The following is a 13,493-nucleotide window of genomic DNA, read 5'->3' as shown; positions in this document are numbered from 1 at the left end:
CTCCATTGCTGGCCTGGCTGCAGTCCCCTGCTCTCATATTTGGTCTCTCTCTCTTCTCCTTTCTTTCATGATATATACAAACATGCATATAAATACAAATGTTATAGTATTATTTTGTGGCACTTTCTTATAGATAGATGTTAGCACACTGTTCACATCATTCTGCAATTTTTTCCTTTTTTTAATAAAAAAGTCTTAAAAATCTTTTCCTGTTGATACATTAAGATCCACTACATTTCTTTAGGTTACTCACTAGTACAGTCATCCCTCAGTATCTGTGGGGGATTGATTCCAGGACCCCCTATAGATACCAAAATCCACAGATGCTCAAGTTCCTTATACAAAATGGTGTAGTATTTGTATATAACCTAAGCACATTTTCCCTTATACTTTAAGCCATCTCAGATTACTTATAATACCTAATGCAATGTAAATAGTTGTTATGGTGTATTATTTAGGGAATAATGCCAAACTCTATACATGTTCAGTACAGATGTAAACTATCCATTTTTTCCCCAAATATTTTCTGTCTGAGGTCGGTTGAATCCACAATGCAGAACCCATAGATATGAAGGGCCAACTATAACTAATACTATGGATAAACTATAGTTTACCTACATATTACTCTGTTGATGTACAGTTAGATTGTTTCTAATGCTTTATGATCATAAACATTTAATGTTATCAGTGAACATGTGCTCTATGTGTTCTGTGTACATCTGTATATGCAGCATTATGCTTATATGTGCATGGTTATCTAAAGCTGATTTTAAGAAATGAAACTTCTGAATCCTATGGTATATTAGTTAGAATACAGGCTTGGCTATTCCTACAAAGACTTTCCATACTAGTAATTAAACATGGAATGGATGGAAGCTTATTTTTCTCTCACATAATAATTTGGGGGTGAGTGGGCTGGGACTAGTGCTGTGGCTCCTTGCATCTCGCTGTGCTGTCTTCCTTAGAGTGTTGCAGGCACTAGCATCTGGTGGGGCTTGGATACTGGGCACACCTTATGCCCTGCCTTGGATTTCCTTCTTCATTTATCTACTGAGCCCTCAATTAGTTGCAGCATTCCAGCAGCCACTGCGGTGACTGCCTCCATGCTGGCCTGCTTGGTTCCACCACCTGAGGCCACCGTTGGGAGTTTCTGGCTCCTTCCACCACTTTTGAACGAGGATGAAACACTGTATCACAAAGTATGAGATTTGGCATTCCCAGTAGCTGCCTAAGGGGCCAGGCAATGTAACCTGTAAGTACAGAGATGAACCTTGACCAGGAGGAAGACAGCAGATACATTTCCTCTCAACCCCTCCCTCTTATGGACTACTCTGAGATATGGTATCTAGAAATCTATACAGCTGTTGGGAGATATTCCAAATGGTTGAGTAGTTGGCTGTTTCTTCATGATGCAGTGGCCAGCATTGAATTTGCTTTCCTTTCTTGCTTCTCAGGAATTACACTACCAAATAAAGCACTAGCACTTAAACCTTTGTTTCAAACTCTGTTTTTTAGGGAACCCAGGTTAAGACAATAGGAATGAAGTGTAAAAAGTGGACCCTCAGGATGGGGTTTTAGAGTTGAATTGCCCACTTATCTGAAGGCAATCAGGACCCGATTGTCTTAGGGCAGCTAATTGACAAGCTAAGGCATGCTCTGAAAGGCAGAGTTCCTCTATTACAGCTTGGAGCTACTGTAAGGTAGACTTTGCTGAAAACCAGGCCCAGGATCTGATTATATAGCAGAAGTTTCAAGAAAAGAGTAGGGCCCAGAGACCTGACATACAAACATTTAGGTAAACAAGCCTAAGAATTGTGAACTTCTAAATTCCTCTGAGCCCTCCAGGCTGGCAGAAATAGCCCCTAACCATTTGCCAGATAAAAACAGTCTCTGCTTGCCTGGGGGGACATATGATGACCTAATCTGAAGCAGGTGCCTTTCACGATGAGGCTTGTTTTCCTCAAGCTATACCCCCAACACACTTCATTGCCTCCGGACCGAAAAGCAAAGTCATGTTGACCGAAAAGCAAAGTCATGTTTCAGCACAGCCTGAGCAGGAAATTACAAGCTCTGCTGAGAAGAAATAGCCCACATGCCAAAAGAATTGCAGGATCCGGCTAACAGCTTATAGCTGAAACTGGGGGGAACATGTGTAGGAGTGTGTCTAAAATATGTTAGACCTGGTGGACAGAATACAAAGCTGGATGGGGGTAGAATTAATTAACATAGGAATGCTCGACCCATGATTCAGGATTCCTGATAACTTGATGAGATGGCTTCTTGAAGCGTGGATCTGATAATGTTTTACCTCAAATGAAGCAGAGATGGCTGAACGTCCTTGATACTGTATTGAAGAAAGTTTCTGAAGGCTCAGGTAGGTGAGAATGTTAGACTGGATTTATTATGTATATCCTAAGAACCCACCACCTGGCTATGTTCCTGGCGATGGCCCAGAGGACATTCCCTTCACTGAGGGTATGAGGAATGCATCAATGAGGGGAATACAAGCATCTCTGGAGAAACTTGATAGTTTCTCTCTTCCGTAGGTCTGGGCTGATAATGGGGGTTTCTGCCATAAAATTTAGCTTCATAATATTAGTGAGAATGATGGAATTCCAGAGTGGCAGAGGCCAGGTGGTAGCACTTAACAAAGGATGGCAGATACAGTAGCCATAATGGAAAGCCAGGCCTGAGTGACAGCCAAGTTGCCTTTACTTATAGAGATGCCTGGTGCTGGCTAATGGATCATGGTGTAACAGGGGCAGGATGGATGAGCAGGCCACAGTGGTGTTGCTCCATGAGCATAATCAGAAAACTGAAGAACTGGTAAGCAAAAGCCTGATTTAGTTGCTGCAATAGAAGATCGCGTTCCCTCATCTAGTTTCGGTATCTCAGGCAGTTCACAAACTAGAACCCTCGGTTGAAGGGAGGACTTAACTATTTAGCAGAACCCTAACACTAGATCTTTTACTTGTGACATTAGAGCTATTATGAGAAAGGCCAAGTGGAAGGATCTGAAAATGTCCATATCAAAGTATTAAATTAGAATCAATACTGCACTCCAGAAGGAATTGCAGATATTTGTGCAAGCCTGAAAGATTTGAAAAATGCAAGGATATCATCACCCACAACTACGCACCACTGGTGAGGGTTTTAGGCTGTGGAAGCTTATATTCCTATGTTCTGGGTAATGCTGATAATCTCTTTGTTGTGTATCCAGACTACACTGACTTCCACTGGAATCCTGTAGTAAGTACACATGCTTAATTTACCCAAGCAGTATCTTTATCTGGTCTTTTCATCAATCTGAGCCTGTAATTGAGATTTATTAGTACAGTGCTCACACAGTAGTTTATGCCTTACAAATATCTTTTCCCAGTGTATGGCTTGTTTTTCCACTTTTGTGTGGTATCTTTCACCCTTACAAAAGTTTATCTTAATGCATTTAAGTTGATTTAAGTTGATCCCTTTTTGACTTCTACTTGAGAGTAGCTTTTAAGAAAACTTTTACTTCAAGGCCATAAATCCAAGGGTACTTCAACAAGTTCATAGAAAAATAAAATTAAATGATAACATGAATCTTTCTGCGAACTTTTTGAAGTACGCTCGTAAATTTGTTAGAATTTCTTCTACTACTTTTACAATTATATTATATATATAATGCATATTATTTATAATATCATACATAGCATATTATTTTACAATTATATATGATTGGTACATAAATTACATACTACTACCTGACTCTCCCTTAGCTTTAGTGGTTAGGAGTTGGCTTCCTACTGATTTTGCCTCAGTGTCAATCCATGGCTTTAGTTTGGCTACTTCTATCTTGTTGACAGTATATAATCATTGCGATGATCCATGCAGCTGAGATCGGATATAACCTTCTTCACTCCAATTCATCTGCCATAATAGATTCCTTTCTAAAATGCAGACTGTATCATGTTCTTCTCTGCTTAGGAACTTTTGATGGTTCACAAGTGAATAATTATATTAGCAAACAATTACATAGCCCTTACTATGTGCCAGGTATTGTTTTATGGGTTTTACATATATTAGCTCACTTAATTCTAAACAAAAGAAAACTATGAGGCAGGTGGTATTATTTCACCCCCATTTTATAGATGAAGAAAGGCCCAGTAAGGTTAAGTAAGTTGGAATAACTAGGGTTTCAAACCATGTTCTACGGCTCCAGAATTTGGGATTTTAACGTCTACGTTTATACTATTTTTCTATCCAAGGCACTCCTCCAAATACAGAATCAAGTCAAAATTTCTTAGCACATCTTCCAGCTACCCACTATACTTGATCATGCTTCCTTCTCTGTCTCATATTCCACCTCTTGATCTTTTGCAGCCGTAGCTCAGCACACTAGACAGCGTGTTTATTTAAACTCACTGTGTGTGTTTATGACTTTGTACTTTACTCAGGCTTTTCTCTCAGTCAGGAATATCCTTCTAAATGGTCTTCTTCTTTTTCTCTGTTCACTCATTCTAACAAATATTTATTGAGTTGTACTCTATGCCAGGAGCTGGGCTTGGGTGCTATGTTACCACAGTAAGGAGGCAAATCCCCATTGCAAGGGTCTTTCTATAAATGAGGGGCAATTAGAGTCGGGGGCTAAAACATTATCTTCTCTAGAATCCTCTATTCTCTTTCTAGTCCTAAGATTCGTCTTGGAACTCCCCTGACATTTAAAAAAGATTTCTCACAGCATATTCCACAACATGCCTTTTTATCATCTGCTTCTTGCAGGAAATGGATGGGTTCATCTATGTATTGTATGGGCACACTAAAGAAATGGTTGCATTTAACGGAATGAATGGCTGAAGAAGTTTTTTTTTTTTTTTTTTTTTCAAAAAAAGCCTTAATAATAGGTGGTGAGGTGGAAAAGGGAGATGTGTGTATGTATGTGTGTGTGTGTGTGTGTGTGTGTGTGTGTGTGTGTGTGTGTATGTTTTAAAGAACATGTATCTTGAGACAGTCCAAATGGTTAACCAATAACTCAGGACTAGAAAGGGAATTAACCTTATTCTTTCTTTAACAGTAACTTGAGATGAAAAAGACGTTTGAATGGGCAAAAAGGATCCCTGCAGCTGCAAAGACATTAACTATAAGGAAACAGTAATTTACATTATTTATAAGGAAGCTATTTACATTACTTAGCCCTGTCAGACACAATAGTCACACAGCTCCATTCTTTCAGTACAGTGAAAAGAATAAAGCAAAGTGACAAGGAAATAGAAAAAATATTACAATGGTTGCATTTCAGTACATAAAAAGATAAAACCTCTATAACATTAAAAATGCTTCAAATTTAATTTAAACATAATGAAATGGAAACTTCCATCTTACCACAATGATGATTCAGAATATAACACTCATTTAAATATTCAGATAATCTTCCAAAAGCTACTGCACGTTAAGCATTGTTAACTTTAGTAGGTGCAGGGAGGAAAATTACTAAGATGCAATGTTTCATAATTCAAGAATTTGAATTTAATTAGTCACATTTTCTTTTAATAGTGACTTTAAAATGAAGTGTCTGAACTATGAGAAAGGTTGTGAGAGCAGCCAAATGGGGGGAAAAAACTCTACTTTGTTTTATTTTTATTTTCTTTCCTTCTCTCTGACCACTTTAATTTAATTTTATCCTGCTGTTTCACTTTCATCAATATAATAGACAGTACTCAGTGGCAAATTACAGAAGCTTTTGATCTGAAGGGTACAAGTCTGCTATGTGAGAACAAGGAAAAGATGAGAAGAGAGAGAATTTACCAGGCTGATTTTTTTTAGTCTATTAATTTTTTTATATAAGCCCCAATGATGAATTAATTGTTTCTCTAGGCCTAAATTCTTTAAAGTCTTCAAATTTTTATTGCTCACTTAGAGACAAGATTGAATCTTTGTGGACAAAAGGATGATATCTACATCCTGATTAGAAAACTGGACTCTTGCAGTGAGTCATTGTATTTCACTGCTTGCCAGGAAGGTTCTCTGACCATAGTTACCTACCTCAATGAGCAAAATCACAATCATCTTCCTTCAAAGAATATTAGGGTACAGTACACATGACATATTAAGCCAGCTTCACAAATTAGCACAGGCCCACAGAGCCTGCGAGAAATTAGGTCAGACCTGAAAGAAATTAGGCTGTGGTCCAACAAGCTTCTTAATCTTAAATGGGAAATTGGGCTCACAGGGTGTTAGGGTCACTGACTTTATTTATTTTTAAGTGTGACAAAACTGGTAACAGTTTTCAGTGTTAAAGACCTATTTTTCTCAGCCATCAAGTATTTCTGGTTCTTCTCTTAGATAATTTTTGGCATTGCATAATTTATAAGGAAAGTAAACTCCCCGTTAGTCAGAAACTCATACTTTAAATTAATAACCCAAGGAAAGAACTTCCCTTGCCTCCAAGTATTTCTCTTGAGGACTATAGTTTCCCCATTAGAAGTAAAGTCTCCTAAAATCCCTGTTTGAAATGCAAAAATATTTTGAGAGTTAACACCTTAAGCCGTTAGTATGTATTAATGTCCAATGGTTAAGTCTGAATAAAAAGCATATTAATTTAGAATATAGTGATAATTAGAGGGTGAAATGAGAATAAATAAGTACAATCATAATTTTGAGAGGAACAGCCATCGTTCCCACAGTTACAGACCTCAAGCTACAAACAAAGGGGAGAGAAGGGATCAGTTGCATGTAGTTGATTCTTAAACTACTCAGATATTTTCCTAATTTTAATCTGATTAGTCGGTTTTGTTCTGGGGAGTGATCAACACAGCCTATTCATTTTGAGCACGGGTTTTGGAGTCACAAGGTGAGAGGACCTGATCCCAGACACTATGGTTTTACTCTGACCTTTGTCTCAAATGACTTAACCTCCCTAAACTTTGGTTTCCTAAGCTGTGAAATAAAGATACGAACAGTATCATAAATTATAAAGCTGTTACAATGATTAAATGAGATAAACGAGACTATATGTTTCAAATGCTTAGAACAAGGCCTGACATACGTTAATGATCACCATCATCATCACTGTTATCAAGTGGTCTGGATTTGTGATTGTAAATCTTCGGCTTTCTGTTCAGAACTCTCTATTCTATCTCACACAGCGGTGCCAATGGGCAACTGGGCAAAAGCCTCAGGACCATCCTGCGTTTCCGGACCGGGTTCTTTCTTCCTTTGGCCTCCAGAGGCCGCTATGTTTCCCGGAAAGCGCGCCGAATGCGCGGTTGCCGCGCGACCGTCGCCTGGCAACCGCGTGTACACACACTCCCGACCGGCCCGGGTCGCGTCAATATGGCGGCACAGGGAGCCACCTGGAGCTCTCCATCCGAAGAGTCTCCCCCATCGGTGTCGCTGCCAGAACGGCCGCCGCCCCCGCCCCCGCCCTCAACCGCGGTGTCCAAGTCGCCCCTGGGGTCGAAGGCGAGCTCCCCGAGCCCGCTGCTTCGCTGCACCTGCTCCGAGGACTCGCTGCCCCTCGCCGTGTTTTATGGGCCGCTGGACGCTAAAAACCCACTCCTGGCCTCTTGCGAGAAGGAGATCCGGGAGTTGTTAGGCTTTATGAGGAAAAAGAAGGCTTTAGCGACTACGGACGAACAGAAACATGAATTCCACCGGCGCTGGTAAGCGGAGGCAGGGCGCTGGGGAGGGCGCTGGCCGGAGAAGGGCTACTCTCGCGGCCAGAGGAGGTGACGCCTTTGAGGATGCAGGTGGTGGCCCCAGAGCTGGGTCAGCGTTGCCGACGCAGGGCCTGCCCCGAGGGCCCTGGAGATACAAACAAAGTTTAAGAAACGAAGACTCATCGCTGTTACAACCCTTAATTCCTGGTAAAAGTTGTATCTAGGCTTTCTGCTCAGGTCAAAATAAAAATCCACACAGAAATGTTTCATAACACGTTATTTCTTCTGTTTCTGAGTGTCTCCTAATGGCTCCTCTATGCCAATCAATTTTTGGCTCACACAGGGGTTTCAAAGCTTTCCATGTGGTGGGTATACAATTTTGTATAAGGAGAAAAAGCAATAACTTTGAGGTAGTGGAGGTACTTGAAGAAGTTGGTTCTTGATACCATGAAGTATGTCATCCTGTGGACATGTGCGCTTTAATTGCTTTTTATATTGTTATTTAGGATTACAGTGACTTTTTCTTGATTTTATGACTCATTCTGCTTATCTGTCTTTTTGGGGGGTTCTATCACCATGTTATGCTGCAAACTGCAAACTACTTGGTTTTAAGTTTCTTTCCTGTTTATGTTACCATCTTTCTTTCCTGGTCAAATACATTGCAAACTGAACCGTTAAAACATAGACAAGTGGAAAAGAATACCAGTATAGTGAATAGTTTCAAGTTATATTTCTTATCATGCATTTAATATGAGGAAATAGTTTTAATTTATGTTTATAATTCATTCATTTCATCATACATTTAACAACTATTTATTGAGCACTTACTATCCATCAGGTACCGTTCTGGGAACTAGGAAAACATCAAATTAACAAAAATCCATATGCTCATGGAACATACATTTTTGTGAGGGTTAACAGCCACTAAACAAATATGTAAGTAAGTAATTTTACAAGAGGATAAATGCTAGATAGAAAAATAGAGCAGGGAAAAAGGATGCAGGATATGGGATGAGAGCTGCAATTTGAAATAGGGTGGAACATGGTCAGGGAAGGTCAGGAAAAGTGGCCGTTGAGAAGGATGAGAAGGAGATATGGGAGCAATAGATGAGGATTTCTGTGAAAAAATAGGCCACACAGGGAGAATGGCAAGTGTGGAGGACCTGAGGTGGGCTTGTGATTGTGGAAAGAGCAAGTTTGGGGTAGGAGGGAGGGAGATCAAGAATTTAATTTTAAATGTATTGAGATATAATTCAACATCCAGGCATAACTCTTGTGTAGGTAGTTGGACATTTGAATCTGGAGGTTAGAGGAGATATACATTTGGGATTCAGTAGCATATTAATATTTAAATCATGACACTTGATGGAATAGCTAAGGGATTGAGTGTAGATGGAGAAGAGGAGAGTCCAAGGCCCTGGAATTCTCCAACATTGACAAGGAGAGGCAATAAGAGAAATCAGCAGAGACTAAGAAGGAGTGACCAAGGAGATAGGATGAAAACCAGTAAGTGCCTGGTGCACTGGAAGCAGGTGAGAAAGTGTTTCAAGGAGGGAGGAATGAACAGTGGTGGCAAATCCTACTGATGGGCCAAGTAATATGAAAATCAAAAATTGACCAAAGGGGCTGACCGGTTAGCTCAGTTAAAGCATAGTGTTATAACAATAAGGTCTAAGGGTTCTGATCCCACGGTGTAGGGGGGAGGCCAAAGAGAGCACATTACTTACCTAACCTATACACATTTATATTTAAACTCTTTCTGTGTTTGTACTCTGTCTTCCCATCTCCACTACCAACATTCCAGTCTAAACCATCACCATTTCACATTTCCCCTGCACCCACTCTGTCACAAATCTATCCTGCACATACCAGTCAGGGTGATCTTTATAAATACCCCCCCCCCATCTAAAGTCTTTCTGTTGCTTAACATTGCTTTTAGAATAAAATTGAGATATTTTCGGACACCCTCTATGTTCTGAAGATATGGCCCTGCCTCCCTCTCTCATCTCAGCTCATCCCTCACTTCCTCAGGACTTTCCAGAGAAACAGGTCCTAGTGTTTCTCACCCTAGAGGTTTTATATTTGCTCTCTCCTTTGTCTGAAATGTTCTTTCAAATATCTGGCTCTTTCTCTTCTTTCAGGTCTCAGCTCAGTTGTTACATCCTTAGAGTGGCCTTTTCTATCTACATTCATCCATCAATTTATGTTTTTTATTTATTTGCTTTCTTGTGTATTGTATGACTTCCCCATTAGAATGTAAGCTCCCTGGTGACTTTGGATACTGTGTCTCTTTTTAATTGCTCTATCTCTGGCAACTAGCCAAGGGGTTGGGACATAGTCAATATTCAATAAATATTTAGTATTGAAATAATTCAAGGGTTATTATCCTTGTAATCTCAGTAATTGTGAATGTTGTATATAGGAAAGTAGATCAGGGCCCATCTGTAAGTACATATCTATCCCATCTTTAAATAGACTGTAAGAGAATCACAAATGTTGGGGATTGACATGGACCTTAACAATCCAACTTGACACAATTTAGGTCTTTATGCAACAATTTTTATCAAATGCCCGTTGTGTGCTAGGTGCTATGCTAGTTACTGGTCACACAGTGGTGAACAAAGTAGATATGGAAATATGTGCTCATGGAGCTTGTAGTCTAGAGAGGGAGATAGACTTTCATTGAGTCACTAAGTCACACACAGACAAGTGCTATGAAAGAAGTAGCTGCTCAGCACTTATATATGCCAGGCATTGTACTAGGCACTGGGAAATATAGTAGTGCCCAGACAAAATTCCTTGCCCTCTTGAAGCTTATATTCCGGAGGGGGAACTAGACAATAAACATATCAAATAGGTCCATTTAATGGTAACCTAGAAAGTGATAAATGCTGGGGAGAAAAAAAAGTGAAATATGCTCGGGGAAGGGGATTATGGGGTGGGAAACAGGATGTTCCAATTTTTAATAAGGTTGTCAGAGTAGATGAAACTTGAGCACAGGCTTAAAGAGAATATAGTGGGGGTCTGTTTTCAAATGAATTGTTAGGGAGGTAACATTAAGCTGAGATTAGAAGGATGCCTGGGAATCAATCAGGTGAACAGAGAGGATAAACGGGGAATAAGCATGTAGGAAGATCTTTGGCAGGAAGGAGCCAGATACTTTGGAGGAATGGACAAGAAGCCCTTTTAGCAGAGGTGTAGTTAATGGGGGTACAGTGGTATGTGTTGAGATTAGAGGGATATGTAGGGCTTTGGAAGGTTTCAGAGGCCATTTTTAAAAGTTTACATTTATTCCAAATGCAGAGGGAAAACACTGGGTAGTTTTTCACAAGGGATTAACCATATGTGATTTTTGTTTTAAAGTATTTTGGTGATTATGTTCAAATGGAGCAAGGATGTTAGTTTGGAGACCAGTTAGGAGTCTAGGAGGTGGGAGTTGCTTCTATAACATATTTGACATATGGTTATTTTTTAAAATCAAAAATTGTTTCTTCTTATGACTATAGGAAGTTCCATAAGTATAAAATTCCTAGTATCTAAAATATAAATTTTGATGATACCAGCAATGTCGTTAAGTAAGAGTGTGATACATTTTTTAAAAATATGCTTTTGTTATAAGCACATAAGATTTAGATATTCTTATACAGTTATGATTTTCTATTTTAGAGCATTCTAAATATCCAGTGGCAGCTATAATCAATCAGGAATCCAAAGTACATTAACATTCTCCTCTTAAATGATGTATATTATATAGTATATATTATACATTTTGTGTTTAATCATTATGTAAGCCATTCCCAATAAGCAGCCTTAACCTGAACTTAGGGTTCACACACAAAAAAGAGTTTCTCTTTATTATATAACCTTGATTGACTTAACAAAGCTGGCATGTTTCTTTTATGAGTAACAAACCTAGTCATCATGATCTCATCTGTAAGGTTTAGAAGAATTAACTATTTTATCTACTTAATTTAAGAATTCTAGCAAGACTTGGTGAATTTCTTGAATTCATTATATTTATTCTAATACTGTAGCATTTCATGAAGCAGTAAATGAAAGTGAAAAAGGTAAAAAATAAACAAAACACCTCTCCCTTTTTAAACTTCTGTGGTTTATATTTGCCACATTATTTATTACTTGGTACTTGTATCTATTTTTCTACCCCCAAATGTTATTAATCAGTCCATGAAGGCAGGAATGCTTTGGCTCCCTCACTCAGTCAATGACTCAATCAACATCATTTAATTACCCCAATGAACTAATTGACATGTTTCTCTTGAGGCTGTTCCATTAACATTCCAACATGTACCTCGTAAATATTAGAGCCATCTTCAGTCCTTAAGTTTAGACCCTGTCTGTATTAGTCAGCTGAGGCTGCCATAACAAAATACCATAGACTGGATGGCTTAAACAACAGAAATTTATTTTCTTGAAATTCTGGAGGCTACAAGTCCCGGGTCAAGGTCTAGTAGGGTTGGTTGCTAGTAAGGACTCTTTTTCTGGCTTGTGGAAGGCTGCTTTGGCCTCACATCACCTTTCCTCTGAGCTAGCATGGAGAGAGAGAGCAAGCTTGTGGTGTGTCTTCTTGTAAGGGCATTAATCCCATCAGATGAGGATCCTACCTCTATGACCTCATTTAACCTCAATTGCTTCCTTAGTGGCCTCATCTCCAAATACAGCCACACCGGGGATTAGGGCTTCAACATATGAATTTTGGGGTGGGGGTGGAGGTGACATAAACTTTCCCTCCATAACACTGTCATTATCTAGAAATTTATGAGATAGGATTGGACTTGGATTTTTCTTAGAGGCATTTATACTTTCTGGGAGAGAGGGAAGGAGTAAATGTTAACTAAATGAATAAATAAAATAAGCAATGATCTTCTAGCCTTTGAAACTCTGATTAGAAACCATGTTAAGAATACTGTATACTTTGTTTTTGCTTTATTTAGAAGGAAGCATAACCCTAATTGGATTGACTGGAAATGTGGGCCCATGAACTCTTCATAGAAAAGAATATAATAAGAACAAAACATGTTTTTTTCCTAATCATCTTTTTGTTTATTTATTCATTCAACAAATATTCATTGAGTTCCTACATGTACTAGATATTCATTACTTTGGAACTTGGCAATGAATAATGTAATTGAGGTTCTTGCCCTCAGGGAGCTTATAATCCAGAGGACTGGAAAATACAGTTATATAGTGGTTAAAAGAATAGACACCCTGAATCTCAGCTTCATAAGCTATGTATCTGAGAAATTGATATTACCAATCTTGGGGTGGTTGTAAATGAAAAAAACACATGTAGGCGATGACCCAGCATAGCTAACACAATATTAAAGGAAAACAAAGTTGGAGGACTGGCAGAACTCAATTTCAAGACTTACTATAAAGCTACAGTAATCAAGATAGTGTGATATTGGTGAAAGAATAGACAAATAGATCAATGGAACAGAATACATAGCCCAGAAATAGACCTACATCAATATAGTCAACTGATCTTTGACGAAGGAGCAAAAGCAATACAATGGAGAAAAGACAGTCTTTTCAATAAATGGTCCTGGAACAACTGGATATCTACATGTGAAAAAACGAATCTACACCTAGGCTTTACACCCTTCACAAAAATTAACTCAAAATGGATCACATATCTAAATGTAAAATGCACTACTGTAAAACTCCTAGAAGATAACATAGGAGAAAATCTAGATGACCTTGGGTTTGATGATGATTTTTTTACATACAACACCAAAGGCACAATCCATGAAAGAAAGAATTGGTAAACTGGATGTAATGGTCACTTTCAGGTGTCAGCTTGCTGAGATTAAGGAATACATAGAAACCTGTTAAAGCATT

At 38.8% G+C, this 13,493-nt stretch overlaps 1 protein-coding gene across 1 annotated transcript in view; it reads left to right on the top strand.

Moving 5' to 3' along the window:
* Window positions 1-7,308: 7,308 nt before the first annotated feature.
* Window positions 7,309-13,493, top strand: part of CFAP54 (cilia and flagella associated protein 54) — a 302,389-nt gene continuing 296,204 nt past the window's right edge. Inside the window, exon 1 of the mRNA XM_063115642.1 lies at window positions 7,309-7,637. Within this exon, the coding sequence (XP_062971712.1) occupies window positions 7,309-7,637 (329 nt within the window). The remainder of the gene's footprint in view (window positions 7,638-13,493) is intronic.

The sequence above is a fragment of the Cynocephalus volans genome, chromosome 12 (genome assembly GCF_027409185.1).
Source record: "Cynocephalus volans isolate mCynVol1 chromosome 12, mCynVol1.pri, whole genome shotgun sequence".
Classification (NCBI taxonomy): Eukaryota; Metazoa; Chordata; class Mammalia; order Dermoptera; family Cynocephalidae; genus Cynocephalus; species Cynocephalus volans.
This window is presented reverse-complemented; position numbering and strand designations above follow the sequence as displayed.